Source organism: Hemitrygon akajei, chromosome 10, assembly GCF_048418815.1.
Source record: "Hemitrygon akajei chromosome 10, sHemAka1.3, whole genome shotgun sequence".
Lineage (NCBI taxonomy): Eukaryota > Metazoa > Chordata > Chondrichthyes > Myliobatiformes > Dasyatidae > Hemitrygon > Hemitrygon akajei.
In genome coordinates, this window is record NC_133133.1 from 45704651 (window position 1) to 45731451 (window position 26801).

General features: G+C 40.1%; 1 protein-coding gene across 2 annotated transcripts in view; it reads right to left on the reverse strand.

Moving 5' to 3' along the window:
• Nucleotides 1–26801, reverse strand: part of taf1 (TAF1 RNA polymerase II, TATA box binding protein (TBP)-associated factor) — a 124567-nt gene that overhangs the window by 44104 nt on the left and 53662 nt on the right. For both annotated transcript variants that reach the window (XM_073058162.1, XM_073058161.1), the window contains 8 exons: nt 20229–20402; nt 14751–14924; nt 13179–13283; nt 7394–7594; nt 7001–7142; nt 6751–6881; nt 2806–2886; nt 598–747 (listed from right to left, as the gene is read on the reverse strand). In XM_073058162.1, coding sequence (XP_072914263.1) covers nt 598–747; nt 2806–2886; nt 6751–6881; nt 7001–7142; nt 7394–7594; nt 13179–13283; nt 14751–14924; nt 20229–20402 — 1158 coding nt within the window. The remainder of the gene's footprint in view (nt 1–597; nt 748–2805; nt 2887–6750; nt 6882–7000; nt 7143–7393; nt 7595–13178; nt 13284–14750; nt 14925–20228; nt 20403–26801) is intronic.

Consider the following 26801-nt stretch of genomic DNA (forward strand, 5'->3'; position numbering starts at 1 on the left):
GCCCAAACTTTTGCATGGTGTCCTTTTCCTTTTTTACACTCTAAAATTGTATAAAACAAAAATAATGCACTAATCTTGCTTGAAGTGTTGAAAAGAATGTTTCATCTTTAACTTTATGACTTTTGGAGATCAGTTCATCTTCTACTAACTTAGCTATTCACAGTAACAGAAATTTTGACCGGGGTGCCCAAACTTCGGCACGCCACTGTATAATCCATAGACTAGCCCACTTGTTTAGCTATTCATTGACCATATGCCATCTCCAAACTTCCTTTCTCACATAATAAGCACAAGGTCAGTTATAATTGTACAGCTAAAAATTGCAGACCAATGTTGATTTAAAAAAATCGCTTATGCCTATCATCCAAAAATTAAATCCTAGAAATTTTCCACTGGATATTACTGATTAACTTGCCAACAAACAATAACTTGGTTTCACTTATAAACACCAAAATGAAATCAATTTACATGTTATGATAACATTAGGTTACTGATTTAAGTCTCATAATTCTGGCCAATGTCATATGAAATTTAGCATCAATTCTGCTGAAGGTTTTATTTGAAAATTTGGAAATAAAGTGAGTATAACAGCATTACCTTCTGTTGCTGTGGTTTGTTGGGAACCTTGACATAGGAAAATCCTTCACCACAACCAGTAGGATCAGCAACCCCAGTAACCTCCAGTAGACATTTGCCCTTCATTGCAGCAATGAATGCTCGTGTTGTATTCCAAGGTGCTGTCCTGACCTACAAAAGGGCAATAAGAAGGAAATGTCAGCAAAAGGATATTGACATCATGAAAACGGATATTAGTGATCACAGCTTGATTATAATCCACAACAGTACATCCTTACTGAAGTAATAACCAGATAAATTTACCTGCATCTGGACCTATGATGGTTGTGTAGTGGCATAGGTGGCAATATTGCACAGCTACTAGTACTGCTACCTGAAAATTCTAACAACCTAACATCTGGTGCTGTCTGTGAGGAGCTTGCCGATTCTTCCTGTGACCATATGGGTTTCCTCAGATGTCTTCAGTTTTCTCCTACAGGCCAAAGTTTTGATCATTCATTGTAAATTCCACCTGGGTGTGTGGGTCACTAGAGAACATGGGGGGAATTGATGGGAATATGGGGAGAATAAAATGGGATGGCATAGGATTAGGATAAACGGCTACTAGATTGCCAGCATGAATTCAGTGGGATGGAAGGCCATACTGCATGACATTATCATCAACACCATGTCAGCTTCTTTAATATTATGTCACTTGGTCTCCATAGCCTTCTGGCAAAGAGAATGCCATAAATTACCTTCCACTCCATGCATTTTCATTTTACACACCAACCTTTTATGTGACACTTTACTGAAGGATTTCTGAAAATCTAGGTACACCACAGCAGATGATTTTTGCCTTATCTATTCTTCTAGTTGTATCTTCAAACAACTGCCATAAAATAGTTAAGGACAATTTCTATTCTCAAAATCCTTGTTGAATTTACCTAATCATGTTGATTTTTTTCTCCTTAAGTATGCCCTTTATCTCATCCTTTAAAACAACTGCCAAGATTTTTCCCACTAATGATCTAAGCAGTCTTCAGTTTTGTGTTTTCTTTGCTTTCTCTTTGCCATCATCCGCTCTGCAGGAACCATTCCAAAATCTATTAAATTTTATAAAACTGATTCCCAGTGCATCCACCATTTCCATGGTTAACCCCTTTGAAACTTTTGGATGCAAATGATCAGTCTTTGGGCATTTATTGGCCTCAGTACATTTCATTTCTCCAGCACTATTTCCTTTGTCACCTTGTTTATAGTTAGGGCTTCTCAACATTTCTGGGAAGTTACTTGCAACCCCTTTACTGATGACGGCCAAAATATTACATTAGTTTCCCCTCTATTTTTTTGCTCACAATTATGAATTCTCCCATTTCTAAAAGTAGGGGAGCTATGGTTAATTTCAGTAACTTTTCTTATTTTGAATATTTGTAGAAACTTCAACAGTACACTTCTATTTTCCCTGTAAGTTTGCTTTCAGGTTCTATTTTTGCTCTCTTAATCAATTTATTTATCTTTCTTTTCCAATATCTAAATTAATCACTAAGTCTGCTATTTTGCCTGGCATTCTTACATGACATCTCTCAGGATCCAGTTCTATCCTTGATCTACAAAACAAACTGCTTGAGCAAACCAGCAAGTTGAACAGCAACAGTGTGAGGGAAGGAATCGTCTACACTTTGGGTCAAAACCATGCATCTTAATACTCAATCCACTGAGTTCCTCCAGCAGATAGTTTGCTGCTCCAGATTCCAACATCTGTAGTCTCTTGTTGATTTACTTGTTAGGCACAGTTGGGGGGGGTCACTTTTTAAAAATCCTTACACCAAAAAGGGATATACAACTATTGTAGTTCCTGTGTTTGCTCCTACATTTCTACTGTTCTTAAATGTGAGTGATTATCCCGACATCTACTTGCCACATGATCATTTTATTCTGTGGGACAGCTGTAACACTGAAGCCTAGAACTCAGTTTATGCTATGGGGCTACAGAAACTAATTGTGACTGTGGGAGTAACAGGAATGGGGGGGGGGGGGGGGGGAAGGAGAATGAGCTGGAGAGAAAAAGGTGGAAGTGGGGGGTAAAATACAATCTAACCTATTAGGTTTAGCAATCCAAGAATCTAATGAGAAAATACTTCAATTCCATGAAATTATAATGGTGTTTCAACACGTGCATTAAGTACAAGATTCTAATTTCAGGAGCTGAGAATTTTTACTTTAATAGGAGCTGTTTTCCTTTGTTACCTCATCATCAATCTTCATCTGAAATTCTTCTTCATTCTCCTCTTCTGGTGCAAAAAATGATTTTTCGCCATATCCAGCATCCTGCAAGTAGTGAATACAAGGAACTTAACATAATTTGGTTGACCAAACTTCAGTGAATATGTTTATTGGATCTAGTTCAATAATTACTTTCAAGAGATTTATTTTAGAAGTAAAGCATAGGTTCTTTACATTGAGCAATGAATTTTGCCTGCTAGTCTGATTAGTATCTAAATGGAACACTAAGTTCAGATTCAAGTTCAAAGAAATCACAGGAAAGGTTATAAAATGTAAGGAAGCTGTTCATCCTATAAAGTCTACAATGGTTCAATGCAATAGCTCGTCCCACTCTATAACTCCCCCTCCCCCACTGCCAGCCCCACATTCCCAATAACAAGCATTTCATTTTCCTTTCAGATAAGTATCCAGTCTCTTCTGAACACCATATTGGAATCTACTCCATGATCCACTTCAGCAGTTTACTCTTCGACCATCTACTACATAAAATATTTTTTCCACATCACTTTTGGTTACTTTGCCCAACAAATATAATTTATATTGCTTGATCCTTGACTGTTTTGCTAATGGGAACAGTTTCCTCTATCCATTTGTCACTCTTTTCCTTATTTTATCGAATACCCCTGAATCTCCTCTGTTCAAATAAGAACACAGCTTCTCCACTCTATTCAAATAACTTGAGTCCTACATCTGCAGAATCATCTTAAAATTTTCTCCAGCACCCTTCAAAAGCCTACAGGTCTTTTGTAAGGAGTGGTACCTAGAACTAGATATGGAACTCCAGCTGTGGGCAAAATAAAAAGAAGATTTATCAAGACTGCCTTGTTCTTATACTCAGTAGATCCACTCATAAAACCAGCATTTATGTTTTTTTTAAACAACCTTTTCAACTTCCCAATCGACAAGCATATAACCCAGATACATGTTCTGAAACAGGGCTTTTTTACCACCTCCTTGTTCATCCAACTAAAATTTAGCACTAAATATTAAATTTCAAGTGCCGTGTCCATTCATTCTCATTACATTTACTCTCATTTGTGTTCACTATCAAAGCCAATAATATCTGATTAAAAAGTAGATCTCTGGCAAACTTCACCATACAATTTAGTCCAATACAAAACACAACCTTCCTTACTCCTTTTAGTTCTCTGTCTCGACTAATTTACTATCCATTCTGTTACTGCCTATATTAAGTCCACGGACTTCAACCTTGATGAAAAGCCCATTTTGCAGCATTTAAGATCTCATTGACTGCATTGTCAGATTAATTAAGCTTCGTCTGCCTTTAACTAATTTATGTTGGTTTTCCCAAATTAATCCAAGCTTATCAAATTTACTATTATTTCCAAAACTTCCTCTGCCACCAAGGTTAAATTGACTGGCCTATAGTCACTGGGTTTATCTTTTCACCCACCTTGAAATAATTTGAAATTCTTCAGTTGTCATGCACCACCCAGATACCATGAGACATCTGGAAGTGCCTCTACAATTTCCCGTTTCCTTCCTTCAACAATCCAGGATGCATTTCACCTAGACAAGGTGACTTACCAACTTTAAAACTACGTAGTATTTTTAGTTGCATCCTTTCTACATTTTTTAACACATTAAACATCTTAATTACATCTTTCTTTCCTGAGACTTCAGCAACATGATCTTTCTAAGAATGATGCAAAATTATTCGAGATTCAGTTGTTAAGAAAGCATTAGCTTTTCTAGAAACAATTCCAAATTCATTCCAAAATCAGACTCATGTACAATTATTACAACAGGATTTTGGCCACACTTGAGGAGAGAGAATCTCTTCATATATTAGTGCAGCTCCCTCATCGGGCTAGTATCAAAACCACAGGACTCGGTGGTGAGAAGGCCACTTTTCATAAGCAATGTACGTCTGGGGTCAGTATGATTTGGGCTTTAAACAGGAACATCATGATATTCCGATTAAAGAAACCTCAATTTGAGCAGATGCTGTGTAAATACTGCCCATACACAATTGTCAGCCTGTAAGAAATAACACACCACTTAAGATTATAAAGAAAGTATATTTATCAAAGTCAGTAGGAAAAGAAAAGGGAAAAAAAAACTAAAGGGCTCATTACAGTACACCAGTCTCAATGTGTACATCATTGGAGTTCATCCTGAAGTTACGTGTTTACCTTTGCGCTGGACTCACGGTCTGCGTGAAAACACACAGTACATTCTGAACTTTGCTCAATATTCCCTCTCCCTCTCAATGGCCCTTCCTCCTTGGAGCTGTTCATTTGCACAAAGCCCCTTGTGCAACAGGGACGCTCCTTCCCACGGCAACCTCAGACATCTTCCTTTCTGTCCCCTCCACAGCTCCCGCAAAAAGACCATTAACGCTACCAGCGTCCGTCCCCAATCTTTCTCCGCCCAGCTTTCTCAAGAACCTTCTCCCAATTCCACCTTCCTGATTGGCTGAGACAACATCCCTAAGTTGAATGTTGTAGCCCCTTATCTTTAGCTGAAAACTTAAACAAGCTATCTGCAGGGCACACTGCTTCTACAGAAAGCTACTAAATGAAATACCCTACAGTACTAGCAGTAAAAATCTTAACCAGGGCATTACATTAGAATATATTAAATGATGTCATTAAGTATTACTGATCAATTTGAAATTTCAATGGAGACACAATACAAATTTCATAAAATAAACTAAAAAACAATATGGCTTCCAAACATTCAATTACATCCAGACTTAAGCAGCAAATACTGCCACTTAATAGTATTGCCAGTGGGCTCACAAGCAGAGTCAACAATGTGGACCCTATGAAGGAATGGCAGCAGAATACAAGGCCAGAGGTAAATAGACTTTGGAGCTAGGATAGAAGAATTCATAGCTTAAGGATAGAGCAAAGAACCTGGATTGAGAATCCATGTTTGACAACTCCTTGTTCTCCACCAGCTCTTATCATGATGAGTGAGCTGATCCAAGATGAATACTTATTCACAGAATTTTGTAGAGACACTTGCAGGTGTCTGGTGCTATATGGATGGTGCACAAGAACTGAAGAAATTCAAATTACTTCAAGAAGAGTGAATAGATTCCAAGTCATTTTCAAGACAAAAGATGTGACAAAGCCCAGAATCATTAAAGCTGTAGATTTAATGAAAACAACTTTTAACAGTCCTGATGCTTAACTAATGGCACAAAGAGATCCAATGGTCAGACAGCGCAGACTCCAGCTTTCAAAGAGACCAGCTCTGGATACTCAGGGTATATAGGGAATTGCATGCCTCTGCACATTCCTCCCTCCCAGACCCTCTCCTTAACTCATTTGTTCTCTCATTATCCCTTCCCTTTGTTCCTTTGTTTCTGACTTCAATGAGACATGAAATTAAAATACAATCTTTGACTATTGTGAGTCAAGCAAAAACCAAAGTACCGTAGTTGTCTTTGAACATACTGGTTGAGTGCTTGATGGGCAAACATCAGGACTGCAAAATCAAGAAAGGATTTTGTCAGATTTTAAACTATTTCTGGCCTTTTGCCTACACCAGAAAGGGGAATTGAGACGAGAGTGTGAGAGGTTAGTCAAGATCAACTGAAATGTGATGTCTTCAAATCTGAATATCCGCATTCAGAGTAGAAAAGGATGTGGGATGCAGACCTTTAATGAACGTGGCACTGAAGTAACTTTTAAATTCTCAAGAAATAGTTTATTTAATGTGACCCTGAAATGGCAAAGCTAATGTAAACTTATACTACTATCCAGATAGAGTTTCTGATACATATATCATAAGGTAATATATAATCAAGGTACAGTTCAATCAGGATCAGATTATTTTAAATCCCACGTTGTACAAAACATTTTATAATATAACCAGTGTTATATTTCTCACGTACATTCAGTTCGACATAATCAAGGCTGCATTACTCCATCTAACCTTTAAACGCTGTTCTGCTGCTAACATGCTGTAATATGCACAGCACTGCTCTGGAGATACCATGGCTCGAATCTCTTCTTCAGTGGGTAATCGGAAGTCTGGTTTCAGTACCCACCAGTTTGAATCCAGCCCTTCAGAAATATAGATTAAAATAACATAACTAAGCTGCTCATCTGTATGTTTATAAGTAACAAAGAAAACCCCTTTTCAGTACATAGTTGGTAATGAGTGCATATTCACGAGTTTATACCTGTTCGCTTGAAGTCAGCACACAGTTTTAATCGCTTTCTGATGCTGCTCTCAGAGTGGGAAGGAAATGCCTTTTTTATGTCTTCCATGCGTATTCGGCGTGGGCGATCCTTACTTTTCCAGAAAAGACGGTAAATAAATACCTAAAAAAACGTTAGCAACTATTATACATCAATCTTATAAAGGGCACAAACTTACAAATTCATCAAACCATAATTTCATGGGTATCTAAGATAAAATATGTTTAGGAAATAAGTGGGCAAATGGGTCTGATGGGAATACTGTGAGAGCTGGCATAGATTTAAATGGCCTTAAGTCTTAGACTTAAATAGTCTAAGTGGTCTCCTTAAAATGTCATAAGATTAAAATTCTGAGAATTAAACACCATGCTTACCTGAAGAAAGTCTCGCACATGTGTGTTTGCACGCTTTGAGTTTGGTCCAGGAACTTCATAAAGTGGACACTGCTGGCCTACAACAAAAATATCAACCAGCTCTCTAACATGATATCCCTGACGAGTTCGTATTATCAGAAAATCTGTTTCTGGCATTTTGTGCAGGTATATTGGACAGCGAAAGAGATTGTTTTCAAATGCCTGTCAAGACAAAAAGCAGTCAATTAAAAATCAAATTATCTTGCTCTACTTCAAAGACCTTTGTTTAGTTTTGACCTTGCTTACTGACAACTTATTGGCCTCATGTTCATGACGTTTACATTTCTGAACTTCAGAAATATATAACAATGAGACTAATGAAGGGACAAGGAAAGAGAATGAGGCAAATCACAAAGTTATTTGTCCAAAGACTACCGATTACAAGTTCACTCTTTTAACAATTTATTTAACTGAAAAAAATTAAACATGTAAATCTTTACTGCAAGGGCCAACCCCCAACCAACATCGTCCAAATATGAATTCTACTTGAACACTCATGGCTCTAATTTCAATAAATTCTGAATCCCTCTACAGTGGGGAATTTGCAGGAACAACACAAGATGTCTCTATTTTGATGAGTTTGCCTCTCATTACTTGCTGAGTTGAACTTTTCTGATTAAACAGTTCTGGGCTGAAAGAGACTTAATTGCTTTAAGTGGTCGCCAACCCGTCCATCGCGATCGACTGGTCGATCTTTGAGACTTCCCCAGTAGATCCCAAAAAAAAAGAAGAAAAATAAATACATAAATACTATTGAGAGATTGTTTCCAGGTTGTGGGGTTTTAGCTCTGTTCTTTCTGCTCAGTGCGCATGGGTGTAGCTCCCCTGCCACACACTACACAGTGTACTTCAGTGGACCCCAACCACTGGGCCGCGAGGAAATGATATGATTTGTCGATATGAAACGATATGAGTCAGCTGCACCTTTCCTCATTCCCTGTCACGCTCATTGTTGAACTTGAATACACGCGAGATCATCAGTCGCCTAAACGCAGTGATACTCTTGCGCCAGGGATCACTGATTAGTCTCAGGTAACTGGCCACCTCACACGGCCAGCGAGAAGTGCCGTTGCTACCGGCTTGGAGCACGGACAGATGGGCGCCGGCTCTAAACCTGTTTAGCACACCGAATGTTCGTGGGGAACCCGGTGCTAAAATATTCGCAGACAACCTAATTCGGGCTCAGGTTTTCGTAAGTAGCAGAGCAGCTAGCTCGCTGCGATCGACTGAGAGTCATCCCTCGACTCAAACTTTTGTCAGCCAATAGATCCTACAAGGGGGGGGCGGGCGGGCACCCTGTCGCACTCCTTGCTCAGTCGGTCGCTCTCTCCGGACTGCGACGGCCGTGGCCCCGGTACAGGAACAGCCGCACCTGGCCAAGGCGTCAGGTGGCGGGTGGGCAGGAGGTTGTCTAATGAGGCAATGAAGCACTCAAAACTGCTTCAGTACTGAGTCCAAGCACCCTGCATTTAAAAACAAACCTATTTGAGTTTTTTTCCAGCAGGAAAAACATGAGCAAACGGGATAGCAGCTAAGTGCTGAGAGCCACGAAAACTAAATTGCAGAATAGACTGGACATAAGGAACCTGCTTCAAGTATCGCTGTATTCGAGTCGTGTTTAACACCCCCACCCCCCAGCCAGTCCGCAAGAATATTGTCAATATTAAACCGGCCCGCGGTGCAAAAAGGGGTGGTGACCCCTGGTGTTCATACATTATTTCTACTTCCAGGTTGTGGGGCTTTACTTCCGGTCTTTTCTGCAGCGGTGCGCATGTGTGTAACTAATCGATTTGGGGTCGATCTTGCCTTTCACTAAGGCCGAGGTAGGGAATCTTGCACTTAAAAAGGTTGGTGACCACTAGTACTGGATACCAAGAGCTTCCTGTTCCATCAGCTCTTTAGCTAATAACCCAACCCTCATCACAGGACAATTTACAATGAGCAATTAACCTACTAATTGATAGTCTTTGGACAGTGGAGGGAAAGCAGAGCACATGGAGGAAACCCATGCAGTCATAGAGAGAATAAACAAACCCTTACAGGCAGCACCAAAACTGAATTCCACCACCCCAAGCTGTAACAGTGTTGCACTATCTGCTAAGTTACTGGGGCACGTAATCTTCCTCCTAATGAGCTATCAACCCCAAATTCTATCCTAATATTGATGGGCAAGATGCTACAGCATTAAAAATAAAGGATATTCTCCAAAATAAATTCTTATGTAAAATAGGGCCTGAGGAGAACCAGTTATTCAGATTGTTAATGCAAACAAGGCTTAGATTGATAGTCTCATGGTAACTGTGGAAGAAAACTCAATTTTGAATTAAATTTTGCTGTCAATCTTGACTAGCAAAGTATTGCTCAAGATTTGGGTCATGAAGGTGACAGGATAAGATGCAGACTCTGTCTTGAGTGTGCTAGCTTAACAATAGGTCATGCCAATAATGAGGTATTACTGATCTTGGTCGAATCTGAATGGCTAATAGGGGAAGTGAGTGTGGATATGCAGTTCTAACTTGGTGCACTGTGCAGAGACAATTGCAGAATGGCTGAAACCAAACATGTGCTTCTGAAATCGCTGACCAAGTAGGTTTAGCTGTTGCCTATTGCCCAGGATTTATTGTATACATTTAAGTTGTATCCTGACATTGCCAGAGCCTTGGAACAGCTCGCCGTGATCACGTACTAAAGAGTTAACCATATACTGAGATCTGTGTCTTTATTTCTGTTTGATAATAGGGTGAAGTCTCTTACAGTAAATTGGCAACAAAATTCTCCAACAGTAAATTGGCAACAAGAATGGGATCCCTGTGATATGAGATTCTGAGCAAAATCATCCGTGAGACTTGCTTGAGGGAGAGGGGTTGAGGCCAGAGGAGGGTGCCACAGCTGTCCCATACTAACCAGTGACCGCCCCTGAGTTTGAGTAAAGGAACAAGATGGGGATTAGAAGAGGGATACTAAGAGCTCTGGGAGATTAAAACTTAAGACTAAAAGGTAAAAGGAGGGACTTCGATGTATGGTAGATGGTTGACCAACCATTTGGGAGCAGGGATTGTAAATATTACCTGTTAGGAATATTAGATCCTGTATAGTTAAAAGATTGTCTCAACAGTAACTGGAGAAGGAGAATGAGTACTAACAACAATGTTTCAATGCAAAACTCAAGGAAAAAGACTCTGGGGCGAGATCTCTCCAATCAAGACCTGCCAATCCTCTGACAAAGGTGCTGATGAATCAGAATACACAAAAGGTGGTTGAAAGGTGTAAGACGATGAAACAACTCATACGTGATCCGTTGGTTCCCTCAGGGTCCCCTGCAGACAAGGTTTGGTTAGAAATGGGAGATAGCAGGTACCCTAACTTTTTCTCGTGAAGTAGGATGGGTGGAGTAGTAAGGATTTGGTCTAGAGTATATTATGTGGAGTTTAACAAACGGGAAGTGGTGGTTAAACAGCACAAGCCTCCTAAGGTTAAACCTAAAAAAGAGTTAGAACAAATTACGCAGGAGGCCAAGATGCCTACATTAGGACTCTTGGCTTCAACTGCCTCAGGCACCAGATTATATCCTTGAATAGTACTCCCTAGAAATGGCTGTTGGGATGTCCCAGCATTGTAAGCAACAACAGCAACAGTCAAGGAAGGGCTGAGAGATAGCTCAGATTCTCTGTTCCAGGCTCCTTACATAATGGTAGGGGATGTCTTGATACTTAAACCGCAGACCCTGGCTGAAGCATGTAACATGATTAACAAAGCAAACCAGTAGCCTTCCATAATTGGTTGGTCCAGACGTGCCAAATTTTTAATCCATTTCCTGGAGAAGTTCAGGCATTGCTCAAGATAGCCTATTGAACTTCAAGGCCAGGAGTTAGAACAGGCTTTCCCAAGGTGCACCAAGGGTAGTGGGCCCCTCCACCAGGGAACAAGGGGAATGGTGATAGGAGTACTGCTGATGGAATGAATGACTGCCACTCACAAGAGCCAGGCAACACAGTGACTCTGGAGAAGTAACTAAATGTCAGCAAAAGAAGGGGGAGACTATTACTGATTTTATAGTACGGTTTAAAGATACTTGGGAATCAAGCGCAGGGATACCTCTGAAAGGAAACAACACACCGGCAGTGCAAACATTTATAAATTGTCTTTGACCAGAGGTAGCACATAGTTTTAAATTGACCAATCTGAAGTAACATTACCAAAAGGCAGCAACAGTATTCAGACTGTAGGGATAGCCAGAGTTCCTATGATAGAACCCGTCTGAGTCAATTGAAATAAAGATAGGGAAAATCTGATTGATGAAACCTTTGTTATAGCAGAGAACACACCTGCAAATTTACTTGAACACCAAACACTCTGTAAACTGTGCGGTTATTCCTTGTACCTCTGAAGGATTGTATCTTGATATCCCTGAGAATAGATTACCTGTGCTCTACACTATAATGCTACATAAAACTGAACAATCAGAAAATCCAGCTACTCTTTATAGATGGCAAATTGGGAGAACACCCTGGGGAGATTGGCTGTGGAGAAAAATAGAAGTCAACATTAAAGTGGGCTTATTCTTAGATGATTTGATCTGAACTTGTAGACTAGTAGCTGCACTACATTGTACTGCAGCCTTCAGGGATCCAGATCCCAATGAATTTGATAGAAACCAAGCAAATCAATAAGGTGGCAAGAGGAGTGACTTATTATGAACCATTTACAAGGGTTACAGAAGTAACCTGTTACATGCCAACAATGAATTCCACAGACAGAGTCCCCCCTACACTAATTATGTCCCGGTCACCAGATTTGAACGTCCTCAGCAGATTGCGAATCTCAGGGTTCATCAAGGGCTTCTGGTTAGGGAAGACTCTGAATGATTTTATACGGACACACTTGTCTACAACTATTTTTATAAAGTCTGTGACAACTATGCTGTATTCATTCAGATCCACAGTGGAGTCTTTGAACACAAACTAATCCACCGACTCAAACCAACCCCACAGCTGCTTTTCTGCCTCCTGCAACCACCTCTTTGTTGTGCTAATCTCTGAAGCGTTGCTCATTAGCCTCTGCCTGTATGCCAAGTGATCAGATTTCCCGAAATGTGGTCTGGGCATGGAATGGTAGACATTCCTTAGCCGAGTGGAACAGTGGTCTAATGTGTTGGGACCTCTGGTAGTACAAGTTATATGCTGATGGTAATCTGGCAGGGATTTCTTCAAATAAACCTCACTGGAGTCCCCGACTATGATTTGAAATGCATCGGGATGGATCGTGTCTTGTTTGTAGTATCTCACGCACCTGATTATATTTGGCTGCAGGTGGTATGTAAACTCCAGTGAGGGTCATGGATGAGAACTCCCTAGGTATCCACCATCAGTACTGCTGCCCACTAGATGTTTCTTGTTACGCCATTTGCTGTAAACTCTAGATGCTGCCATGCGTGAAAATCCCTGGAGATCAGTAGTTTTTTGAGAAATTCAAACCACCTCATCTGGCAATAAAAATCAATCTACGACCAAAGTCACTTCAATCACATTTATTCCCTATTCTGATGTTTGATTGGTACAACAACTGAACCTCTTAACCATGTCTGCATGCTTATGCAATAAGTCCTTGCTATGTGATTGACTAATTAGATATTTGCATTAATGAGCAGGTGTACCTAATAAAGTGGCTGCTAAGTGTATACTATAGAATGTTTCAATACTGCTTTATATTCTGTTTTGCATTCAACCTAATGCAGAATCATACCTACCTGCAATAACTGGCCTGGATGTAAAGATCCAAGGAAAGGAGAAGTGTGACAATAAACTGTCTCTCCATATTTGCAGTCAGGTGCACCAGGATCCTTGCCTGGTTTCTGTATTGTAGAATAATAAAATCCAATAATATTAGTAATACACAACAGATTTAGAATGTTAAAAATACAAACACTTAAATGTAATTTAAAATGTACCGGAAGCTTCAATGAAAGGACTGTTTATTTATACACTGGTTTGAATCATAAATCTGTACACTACTTAGATATGATAAATTTATTGCAATGAATATTTCCTATAAAAGAATTCAGACCATAATAGGTGCAGAATTAAGCCATTCAGCCCATCGAGTCTGCTCTGTCATTTGATCATGACTGATTTATTTTCCTTTTCAAACCCATTCTCCTACCTTCCCCCCATAACCATTGAACAACCTTGCTAATCAAGAACTTACCAACCGCTGCTTTAAAATTACCCAATGACCCAATTACCCAATAGCCATCTGTGCAATGAATTCCACAGACTTACCACCCTCTGACTGAAGAGGCTCATACCCATTTCTGTTCTAAAGGGACACCCTCCGATTCTAAGGTTGCGCCCTCTGGTCCTAGACTCTCCTACCATTGAAAGTATCCTCTCCAAGTCCACTCTATCCAGCCTTTCAATATTTGGTAGGTTTCAATAAGATCCCCACCTCCCCCACCCCCCAGCAATCTTCTGAATTTGAGCAAATATAGGTCCAGAGCCATCAAATGCTCCTCATATGGTAACCATTTCATTCACTGGATCTTTCTGGTAAATCTCTTTTGGACCCTCTTCAATTACAGTACATCCTTTCTTCGATACAGGACCCAAAACTGCTCAATACTGCAAATGTGGTCTGACCAAACCTTCAGCAATACATCCTTGCTTTTATATTCTAGTCCACTCGAAATGAATACTAACACTGCATTTGCCTTCCTTACTATCTACTCAACCTGCAAGTCAGCCTTGAAGGAACATAGCACTAGGACTCCCAAGTCCCTCTGCACCTCTGATTTCTAAATTTGCTCACTGCTTAGAAAATAGTCTATGCCTTTATTCCTTCTACAGAAGTGCATGATCACACACTTCCCCATGCTTTATTCCATATGCCACTTCTTTGCCCATTCTTGTAATCTGTCCGAGTCCTTCTACAGACTCTGCTTTCTTAACTCTACCTGTCCCTCCACATATCTTTGTATTATCCGCAAACCTGGCCACAAAGTCATCAATTCTAGATCATTAACATATAATGCAAAAAGCAACAGACTCAACACCGACCCCTTTGGAATACCACTAGTCACCAGCAACTAAGCAGAAAAGGGTCCCTTCATTCCCACTCTTTGCCTTCTGTCAGTCAGCCATTATTCTGTTCATACCAGTATCTTTCCTGTACTAACATGGGCTCTTATCTTGTTTAGCAGTCTCATACATAGTAACTTGTCAAAGACCTTCTGAAAATCCAAGTAAACAACATCTAAGGACTCTCCTTTGTCTATCCTCCCTGTTGTTTCCTTAAAGAATTAACTTAATAAATTTTAACTCACTCGTTTGTAATAGTTTTTGATTTTGGTTGCCATGCCAACTTGCATCATAAGTGGTGGGTATTCTTCACTATACTCAGCAAGAATGAGGTCTCCATCTTTACCCGTCAGATCTTGTGGAGTCCGCATGAAGAACATTTCTCCACCACCAGAGGCCTGACGTTCTTGCTCACGCATCTATGAGTAAATCAAGAAGAGGACATCATTCTGGTCAATTCTGCAGTTAACTGAGCATATTATCATAGAGAATTTAAAGACCCATGAAACAAATGTGCATTCACTGCAAGCTGGCACCTAGAAGAATCCTTCTCCCTTATTTCCTGTTAAGCTTTTCTTTCATATGTGATCAGGTTTCTCTCACCAGAGTTGGATAGCCATTTATCAAACCATGAAAGTTCAATCTAATTCCATTTTTCATTTGATTTACTTTTTAACCTTGCAACAAAAAATCTTATACAGGTGGCCCCCATTTTTCGAACATTCGCTTTACGACAGCTGGCTGTGATGAAAGACCTACATTAGTACCTGATTTCGCTAACTAAAGAGGATTTTCGCTTTTACGAAAAAAAAACACCCGGTTTATACGTGTGTATACCCCGGGAAAGACTACCATGACCGTGAAGCCTTGTTCGAGCAGTTGTGTGCGCATGTGTGTACATGCGTATGCATGTACGTGCTGATTTTTTTCCTCCAAATTGATTTTGGCTCACTGTCTTCCCAATTTTGATAAGTGAAACTATACCGTACATACAATATTTCTACTTTATATAGGTTGGATATTTATCATATAATTCCTGCTTTTACTATATGGTTGTGTTATTTTAGGTTTTATGTGTTTTTGGTAAGATTTGGTAGGTTATTTCTTGGGTCTGAGAACGTGCAAAAATTTTTCCCATATAAATGAATGATAATTGCTTCTTTGCTTTACGACATTTCGGCTTATGAACAGTTTCATAGGAATGCTCTACCTTCGGATAGCAGGGGAAACCTGTACAGCTTTGAGAAAGCCCTAAGTCCATTTACTCTGGACTGGGCAAACAACTTCACCAGCTAATTTTGAAATGTTGTACACTAACTTGCATTCATCAACATCAAATATTATTACAATACCTTGTGATTCACCAAATTTCCTGTGGATTGTTCCAAGGGTTTTGGTGTCATCACCATATCAGAAAACATTAGCTACTAGTTTGGAAGGTGGATGAGAGCCAGAGCATGAGATCAGAAAGAGAAATGGAGAGGAAGGTAGATGTCAGGGCCAGCAAAAACCAAGCAGGAGCAAGGTAGTAGATATAATGGGAATGATAGTTTGAAGCACATGTATTTTAATGCTAGCAATATTATGGCTAAAAGTGATGAACTTAGATCACAGATCAGTACACAGAACCATGATGTTGTGGTCATTACAGAGATGTCTGAAAGAGGGACAGGAATGGGTGCTTCATGTTCCAGGGTTCTGATGTATTAATAAAGAAAGAGGGGAAAGTAAAAGAGGTGGAGGATTTGCTCTACTAATCAGGAACAATATCACAGCTGCACTCTGAGGAGACATAATGGAGGGCACATCCACTCAGTCTATATGGGTAGAACTCAAAAGTAGGAAGGGTGAAATCACTCAGATGTGATTGTACTACAGACCTCCCAAATAACCATTGGAACACTGAAGAACAGATATGCAGGCAGATTAAGGAAAGGTGTAAAAACAATAGGGTTGTTGTCATGGGGGACTTCAACCTCCTTAATATAAACCGGGATCTTTTAAGTGCAGACGGTTCAGGTGAGGCAAAATTTGTTAGGTGCATCCAGGAAGGTTTCATAAATTAATATGTATGTAGTCCAACAAGAACAGGGGCGTACTGGATCTGGTGTTGGGAAATGAGTCTGTCCAGGTGACCGACCATTCAAGTGTGTAAACAGTTAGGGAATAGTGACCACAACTCTTTCCGTTTTAAGATGGCTACAGACAAGGATAAGCATGGCCCCTGTGGGAGAGTATGAAATTGGAGTGGGGCAAGTTAAAAGAGCATTAGTCAGGAACTAGGGAGAATTAATTGGGAACAGCTGTTTTTGGACAAGTCCACATCTGAAATGAGTAGGGTGTTTAAAAATCAACTGCACAGAGTACAGGACAGATGTGTTCTAGTCAGAAGGAAGGACAAGGCTAGCACAACAGAGAACCTTGAATGTTGAGAGAACTAATGAATTTAGTAAATAAGAAAAAGGAGATGTATGTAAAGCTTGGGAAGGAAGGATCAAACAGAGCCCTTGAAGATTATAAAGAAGCCAGAAAAGAACTCAAGAAAGGGATTAGGAAAGCCAGGAGGGGCCAAGTAAAGTCCTTGACAAGTAGGACAAAAGAGAATCCCAAGGCATTCTATACATAAATCAAGAGCAAGAGGAGTATTACAGAGAGGATAGGACAAAGGGGGAACATAAGCTTCAATGTGAAGGGTGTGGATGAGGTCCTTAATGAGTACTTTACATCAGTATTTACCAGAGCTTAGTGTATTGATATGTTAGACCACATCAAGGAAAAGGAGAGGGAATATTGGGTCTCTTAAAGAGCATTGAGGTGGATAAGTCCCCAGGCCTGATGGGATATTAAGGTTATTAAGTGAGGCAAGGGAAGAGATTGCTTGGCCTTGACCAATACCTGTGTCCTCTCTAGCCACAGGAAAGCCAGAGGACTGGTGAATAACTAATGTTCCATTATTCAACTAGGGAAACAACAGATCAGTGAGTCTCATGTCTGTGGCAGGGAATTTACTGGAGAGAATTCTTAAGGATAGGATTAATGAACATTTGGGAAACCATGGTGTAATTAGGGACAGCCAGTGTGGCTTTGTGCAGTGCAAGTCGTATCTTACTAACTTGATTTGAGTTTTTTGATGTGGTGATGAGAGTGATTGATGAAGATAGAGCTGTGGAATTTAAGGTGAGAGGGGGTAATTTCAAAGTAAATATGAAGGGCAAGTTTTGTTTTTAAACACAGAGTAGTGGGTGCCTGGAATTTGTTGCCTGCGATGGTGGTAAAGACAGAAACATTAGAGACTTTTAAGAGACATTTAGATAGGCACATGAATGTGAGGAAAATGGAAGGATATACCGGTAGTCATTCTGCAGGCATGAGAGATTATTTTAGTTGGCCATTTGATTATTAATTTAATTGGTTCAGCACAACATTGTGTGCCAAAGGGCCTGTTCTTGCTCTGTACTATTAATATACAAGATAGATAATGCATATTAAATGAAAAAGGAATTGAAAAGAGCATGCAGATGAACATTAGAATGAAGAAAGCACAGTTGATAACCAAATTAGAAGTTTGCCAAAAGGCTATTATTTCGGGAAATTAAGTAACTACATAAGAGCCAGATTGGGCATTCTGGAACCTGCTCTGCCACTGAATATGATCAACACTGATCCATCTCAGCCTAATTTTTACTAGAATTACCTCAATGTGTAGAGGCCATTTGAACAGAAAAATTCATATCAGCTCAATGCAAGAACAGTCCAGTTAGTTCCACTCCACTGGTCTCTTACTACATTACTACAAATCCTTTCCTTTCAGGTACTCTTCTATATCCCTTCAGAGTGCTACAGCTGAAATGTGCCTCGATTGCTGGCCCTAGCAGTGCACTATTGACCTTAATTCAGCAATTTATTTTCTTTATGTTATTTCTGGTTTCTTTAAGTTTCAGCTAAGATAACAACATACAAATTTCAAGAACTTGACAAATAATATGATATTCCTATCAGTGAATAAGAGTCTAGGATTTGGAGGCAATTTCAGAATAAGGGAAGTGAGTTGGTTTCAGTGAGATGGTGATGAATTTATGTAAATCTCTAGCCCAGAGAACTGATTTTGTTTCATCTGTAAATTTGGAAATTATGTAGCTTCTTGAGCAGTGTCACCCGAGGAACTCTACTGCATACTTCCTTCCTTTTCCGAAGATAACCTTTCACAACTATTATTTCCTGTCACCTTCAATAACTTATTGATTGTATCTTGTAATGAGGTGACCGGAACTGCACTTATAGTTCTAAATTTGGCCTCAACAAGGTCTTATACAACATCAACATAGCATCCCAACTCCTATACTCAATGTCTTGATTTATGAACATTAACATGCTAAAAGCTCTCTTTACCATTCTATCTACCTGTGATGCCATTTTCAAGGAATTATCAATCTGTATTCTCAAGTCTCTTTGTTATACTGCACACTCCTTTCATTGTGTAAGTCTTACCCTAGTGTTCCTCCAAAAATGCAGTATCTCACTTGTTTGCATTAAATTTCATCTGCCCTTTTTCAGTCCAGATCACTTTATAAGCTTTGATAGACATCCTCACTGTCTACTATGATGTCATCTACAAATTTGACGATCCAGTTTACCACATTATCTTCTAAATCATTAATATGGATGATAAGCAACATAGAATACGGATCCCCATGGCATACCAAGAGTCACAAGACTCCAATCAGAGAAACAACCATCTACTACTACTATGCAGACTTGTGAATAGTCAAAACCTCAGGAGGTAACAAGATGACATAACAACACCATTGCAGCCAAGCCCTAAGAGCATTTGAAGATATGAGTGAAGACTTAAATGCAAGAAAATTAAGTCATTTCTCAAAGCCTCAGGAAGCAAGTGAATAGAAAGAGACTTTGCTTACTCCTATAAGTTGCAACAAAAATTTAAGGATGGCGCCAATGAGTGAATAAACACAAGTCACTTAAAGTAGTCAAAGTAAAAATCTCTGCTGGAGGAACCCAGCAGGTTAGGCAGCCTTCATGGAGGGAAATGAACAGTTTGACATTTTGAGCCAAAACCCTTCCTATCTGAGAAGTATTCATGAGAAGAGTGAAATAGGGATTAAAACGAGAACCATGCAACTACTTGGAGAGAAGGCAAGTTCAATGAGAGTTATAGAGTCAGTGTCAGTAAGCCTTGTAGCAAATCAGACTGATATTAACAATAAAATGTCCAAGACTGAAGAAATCCCACAGCCTTTCAGCTAAGAGTAAAGACTTGCAGTCGATTATCTAGAACAGGAAGTCCAATCGGGATTACTGAAATGAGAAGCAGGCTGGGATAACATTGATGAGGTTTACTCTTGGACAAGTGTTTGGATGAGATTTTTTGTATATGAGAAAGGACATAGAGGTGGGTATTATTAGAAAAATGGCAAGAAATGCAGGTTGAAGCAGAAGATGGGTATTAGTTCATCAACAAAGGAAGTTACATGCTTATCCACTTAATAATCTGAACCTGAAATGGTCAGAAAAAAGAGTGTGAATATTGTGTGAAGGAAATAGGAGGGTCAAAAACCAAAAACATACAGGTAGATCAAACACAAGGACACAGAACAGAGTGGAACTAGAAAATTAAAAAATGACCCCAATCGCTGCTATCAATGCATATAAAAAAAGGAAAATTAAATTAAAATAAACATCAAGTGATCAACAAGGATCTTTACCTTAGCTTTTTTCTTGATATGTTTTAAAAGTGGATACACAGCATGAGGTCCTGGCTGTGACAAAGCACCAAAGGAATACTTCTTCAGTGATGGCCGATGGTACTGCCGGAGTTTCATTGGGCCCATATGAGTTGGGAAAAATGGCTGACGGAGTTCCACAGCAGGGATAGAGTGCTGCAACAGAAACCAATATATTAACTTTATAATAGAAATAAACACATTCCAATGTTTCATATCACATACCATTAATGCAATAAGAAACTGACATGAAAATATAACAAGACTTAAAAAATACATATTTTTATACCTTCTTAAAATTTAGTAAAACATTAGAAACATTTTACTCTTTAGATACTTAGCTCATCTTTCAAACAGGCACCAACTATTTCTAGGTGCATTACTTTATTGGTTCTTTTTTGCCATTACTATTCTGGGAACAGTTATGAAAAAAAAACAAAAGGGAGGCAGAAGAGTGCTTACAGTGCTGTGTTGAATTGGAGCACTGGACAATATTCAGGGATTCATCTCTGAAACTAAATTAATACGCCACAGCTGTCACTGACTTCATCAAGACCCACGTGGATGAGTGTGCCTTCGAAAAGACCCTGACATTCCCATACCAAAAGCAGTGGATCAAGCAGTAGATTAGCAATCTGCTAAAGGCTAGCTCTGTGGCACTCAAGAGCAGTGATCCAGAACTAAACAAGAAGTCCAGGTATGACATGTGCAAGGCTATGTTAAGAGCAAAAAACAATTCCGATTGAAGTTAGAGACAGAATCAGACGTACGTCAGCTGTGGCAAGGTTTGCAGGCCAGTACTTCCTACAAGGCAAAACCCAACAATGAATGGCTGTGATGATTTAACAACTTTTTGCATGCTTTGAAAGGGAGAATAAAACTACACCTGTGGAAATCTCTGCATCATGCTATGACTCAGTGATCTCTGCCTCAGGGTCCCACGTCAGAAAATCTTTCAAGAGGGTGAACCATTACAAGGCAGAAGGCCCTGATGATGTACTTAGTAGAACACTGAAAACCTGTGCCAATCAACAGACAGGAGTAATCAAGTTCATCTTCAATCTCTCACTGCTGTGGTCAGTGATTCCTACCTGTTTCTAAAATGTGGCAATCATAACAGTGCCCAAGAAGAGCAGGGTGAGCTCCCTCAATGTCCATCACCTAGTTGCACTCACATCTACTGTGAAGTGCTTATGAGAGCTGGTCAAGGGGCTAGAATTAACTTCTGCCTAACCCAGGACCTGGTCCCGCAGTAATTTGCCTTTTGCCAAATAGGTCAATAGGTCTACAGCAGATGCAACCTCAATGACTCTCCACTCGCCTTGGACCAAATAGACAACAACAATACCTATGTCAGGCTGCTTATTGATTATAGTTCTAGTGTTCAACAGAAGTACATAACAACAAGTTCCAAAACCTGGGTCTCTGTACCTCCCTAGCTCCTGCTGCAACTTCCTCATCGGGAGACCACAGTCAGTACAAATTGGAAATAACATTTCCTCACTGAAAATCATCACCCGCACACATCAAAGATGTGTGCTTAGACCACTGCCCCACCCTCTCTACACCCATGACTATGTGGCTAGGCACAGCTCAAACACCATCTATAAATTTGCCGATGTCTATTGTTGGCAGAATCTTCAGATGGTGACGTGGAGGCATGCAGGAGCAAGACAGATCAGCTTTTTGAGTGGTGTCGCAACAACAACCTTGCACTCAATGTCAGTAAGACCAAGGAACTGATTGTGGACTTCAAAAAGGGGGAAATTGAGGGAACACACACGAGTTCTACTCAAGGGATCAGCAGTGGAAAGGTGAACAGTTTCAAGTTCCTGGGTGTCAACATCTCTGAAGATCAACCCTGAGCCCAACATTTTGATGCAATTACAAAGGCGGCATGACAGCAGCTACATTTCATTCAGAGCTTGAGGAGATCTGGCATGTTAACTGGCTGTCTCACTGTCTGGTATGGAGGGGCTATAACACAGGATCAGAAAAAGCTGCAGAAAACGCAAACTCAGCCAGCTCTTGGTACAAGCCAACCCAGCAACGAGAATATTTTCAAAAGGCGATGCCTCAAAAAGGCAGCACCCATCATTAAGCACCCTCATCACTCAGGACATGCCACCTTCTCATTGCTACCATCAAGGAGGAGTTACAGGAGCTGAAGATACAAACTCAATGTTTTAGGAACAGTTTCTACCCCTTTGCCAACAGATCTCTGAACAGATAATGAATCCATGTACACTACCCCACTATTTACTTATTATCTTATTGTAATTTAGTTTTTTTATTATATATCACATTGTACTGCTGCCTCAAAACAAGGAATTTCATGATATATGCAAGTGAATTTAAACTTGATTCAGAAAAGTTGAAGGTTAGGCTCCTTCAGTCTCTTCAGAGTAATTTTGAATTGTAAGGTAACACAGCACAGAAACAAGCCCTTTGGCCCATCTGGTCCATGCCAAACTATGACTCTGCCTCCTATGACTCCTGATGAAGGGTCTTGGCCTGAAACGTCCACAGTGCTTCTCCTTATAGATGCTGCCTGGCCTGCTGTGTTCCACCAGCATTTTGTGTGTGTTGTTTGAATTTCCAGCATCTGCAGATTTCCTCGTGTATGACTCTGCCTAGTTCCATCTGGACAATAATCCTCTATAACCCTCCTATCCATGCACTTGTAAAAATTTCTCTTAAATGTTGAAATTCAACCTGTATCCACCACTTCTGCTGGGATCTCGTTCCACACTCTCACCACCCTCTGAATCAAGGTTCCCCTTAAATATTTCATCTTTCACCCTTAACTTATGACCTCTAGTTCTATTCTCATCCAACCTCAATGAAAAAAAATCCTGGAATATAAATTCCTCAATTTGATACACCTATCAAATCTCCTCATTCTGCTACGCTCTGGGGAATAAAGTCTGAGCCTATTTTAACAGTGGCGCTTCATAGCGGCTTCTTGGAGATCATCTGTGGAAACAGCTTAACTTCTGCCTTTAAAGCCTCTCTTTTTCCCTTTCAAGGGTTCTGTCAGAGACCCTGACCTACAGTTACACTCAGGCTTCGATTCTTTGCAGTGGTGAAACCTGCTCCCAGGGTCTCATGACTGATCACTTTTCCATATTCCAAGGATGTGGTCTACAAGACGAGCGTGCCTTCGGGATTCCAAGGCTTCTCAGCCCTATGGATGAGCCAACTCTATGCCGGTGCTGCTGAATGAAGCGTCGCAGGAGAAAACGGAACATCAGGAAAAGCAGATCGACTGTCAGAGCCTCTGTACTCAGCAAATCGCTCTCTCTCATTGGTGGAGAGAGTTTATTTCTGAGTCGGAGAACTTGGGGGGGGAGGGGAAGCGACACGGCAGACTTTATCATTGCAAATCAGTGACTTCTTTTGTTTATGTCTCCCCTATCGTTATGAAACGGTAACACCTTTCTGTCCCATTATTGTGGGGAGAGAGACAGCCTGTAGTATGTCGAATCATCAGGGTGAAGGATTAGTTTTTGTTATCCTGCAGATCAAGGCCTTTGTTGGGGGCTTCATTATAGCTTGCTTGGTGGGTAGAGGGTGCAGATGCTTTTTTTCTGAAGTGGGGGAGAGAGAGGGTCATTGCCTTGCTACTGCGTGTGGGGGGGAATGGGGGGGTTAAGGTTCTAATGTTTTTACTGTCACTCATTCTTTTGGTCGCTCTTCTGATTTCATGTATGTCTGTGAAGAACAAGAATTTCAAATTGTATATTGTATACATTTCTCTGATATGAAATGGAACTACTGAACCACTCCCTATAATTCAGGTACTCAAGTTCTGTTAACATTCTTGTAAATTTGCTCTGCAGTCTTTCAATCCTATTGATATCTTTCCTGTAGGCAGGTAACCAGAACTGCACATAATACTCCAAATTAGGCCTCACCACTGTCTTATACAACTTCAACATAACATCCCTACTCTTGTACTCCATATTTATGAAGGCCTCTGATTTGTCCTCCCAAACTGCAACACCCCATACTTGTCTGCATTGAATTCTATCAGCTGTTTTCCAGCCCATTTCTCCAGATGGTCCAGATCATGCTGCATGCTTTGATAGCCTTCCCTGATGTCCACTATGCCACTAATCTTGTTGTCATCCACAACTTCTCCTGCTTGGAGAAATTTTTAATTTTCTCCTCAGCTCACCCTAGCCTCAGCACTTCTGTAAACCACTGTTCATGTTCATGTGTTCTCTAAACATTTCTCTCCTTAAGGATGCCCCACACCTACACTAACAATGTCCTTAAACTTGTTAGTTCAGGTGCATTTCTACCCTCTGGATCTTAATCACATGCATAGATTTCATAATTATTTCCTTGTAATGCTTACTCATCACTTTCCTTTACTTCTGACTTCAATACTGGAATAATTCCTTCCAGTGCACATATCTATTGCTTAGCCTTTAGCTCTGTATCTGCCCGAGAAGATTTATACTCATTTATTAATTCTGCACAACTTCTTCTTTTCCTGATTATTGATACATTAGTCCCAGGCAAAAAGAAACTTCTTTTTTTTCTTCACTACTCCAGCACCACACAAGTTCTAAATCCATCAATGTTTTGTCTCTCAAGTATCATTCTCTTGTGCTCTGATTACTCACTACTTGAGAATTGTCCTGCAGAACACAGCTCCAACAGAGCTTTTGTTTTCTTTACAACCAACTGGATCCTTCCCATAATCACCTTGTTCAGTAGCATTTCTGGAGCTTCATCAAAGCTGTCTGATAATTTCCCTCTATCGCCAAGTTATAACTACACTCTCATCTCCAACTGGTTTTTACTCTTCAGTACTTTAAAATCATTGAATTTGAAAAGCTGTACACATCTTTTCTGCAAATAATTTGTTTAAATCACTCCGATCAGACTCTCACCTGCAAGAGCCTTATTTTCACTGTGAGCCAAAGATTCATCCTGAGCTTCCTCAATTACAGGCTGCCCTTGGCAACATCAACCTCAGACTTTGGGTCAGATTCCAGATATGTGCAGATGGTACAAAGCTCTTACGTTTTTATAAGTTCTCTCAATTCTTCATATGAAGATTTTCCATGGCTGACCCCTTTGTGTTTCATTATAATTTTTCCAGCCCTGAAACCTCCCAAAAAAAAACTTAAATCAGCCCAATATTTTGTTGGGATCCATATCTGACCTGGGCTCAATGTTCTGGAAATTTCTGCTGAAGCCTCTTCACGCTGTCAATTTTCTTTTCTTATTAAATCCACCTCTCATAGCAAATCTTAATCATCGCTCCAAATGTCCCCTTTTTGGCTCAATAGTCATTTTATATTGTGTCTTTGAAACACCTTGGGAAAATTTTCTACACAAAGGTCGTAGATAAATGTAATGTTTTATTTTGTTGCGTATAAACTGACCTGTCCCAGTGCATTAATCAACCTTTTCCTTCTTTTCAACTGCTTTACTTCTTTACACTGTCCCACTATTACCCAGCTATCTTGTCTGCCGGATAAACAATAATCCCACTTTCTTCCTTTGTGATGACTGGTGAACTTATTTGAAGATTCTCCTTAAGCTGATCTTCTACAAAATCTCCATCTTAGGAAAATAGAAATCACACCAGAAAAGGAAAGCATTCAGCCCTTCAACCCAGTATCAATGCTCATTCTTCAATCAGAACTATCTATGCTAATTCTATTTTCCTGTCTTTTCCTGTATTATACTATATTGTTCCCTTCCAAAAAGATTAACCTGTTTAGTTTTTAAGAATGCAATTTTTCACTAGCTCATCACAAATCAGGGAAAAGGAACAAGGGTTATAATTGGGTAGTCTCTACAGCACAAAACCTCCTGCCTTGCTTTCACATTTCACAATGCAAATAACTGCACCCTTATCTTAAAACTAAAATGCAACTAATTTGTTATATGACCTCACTCCCACCCACTGATCCTGACCACCCAAAATCCACATTGGTTACCATCACTAAAATCTTTACACGTCTCTCTTCTTTCAATCTCTGCACAATGTAACTCTTTAATAACTTAAAGCCAAAGCTCATCCCTCCCACACTATTTGAATTATTTATGCTATTCCATCAATTCATCTCCTTTTTCTCATCCTCGTTTACTCCACTGATCTCACCAACTCACAGAACTCATCCACCTGGAGAGTCCTGATCTCTGATTTCTCAACTCCAAGACAGACACTCTTCTGCATTCCTCCTAAACCTCTATTCTGATATGTCTATCCATGGCCTCCTCTACTGTCAAGATGAAGCCACACTCAGGTTAGAGGAACAACACTTTACATACCATCTGGGTAGCCTCCACCTGGTGGCTTCTCTAACTTCTGTTAATGACCCTCCTCCCCTTCTTACCCTATCCCTGATATATTTAGCTTTTTCCCCCCTTTTTTTCCCTTTCTCTCTCGGCCAATCATTCTGCCTGTTCTCCATCTCCCTCTGGTGCTCCCCTCCCCCTTTCTTTCTCCCTGGGCCTCCCGTCCCATGATCCTTTCCCTTCTCCAGCTCTGTATCCCTTTTGCCTATCACCTTTCCAACTCTTAGCTTC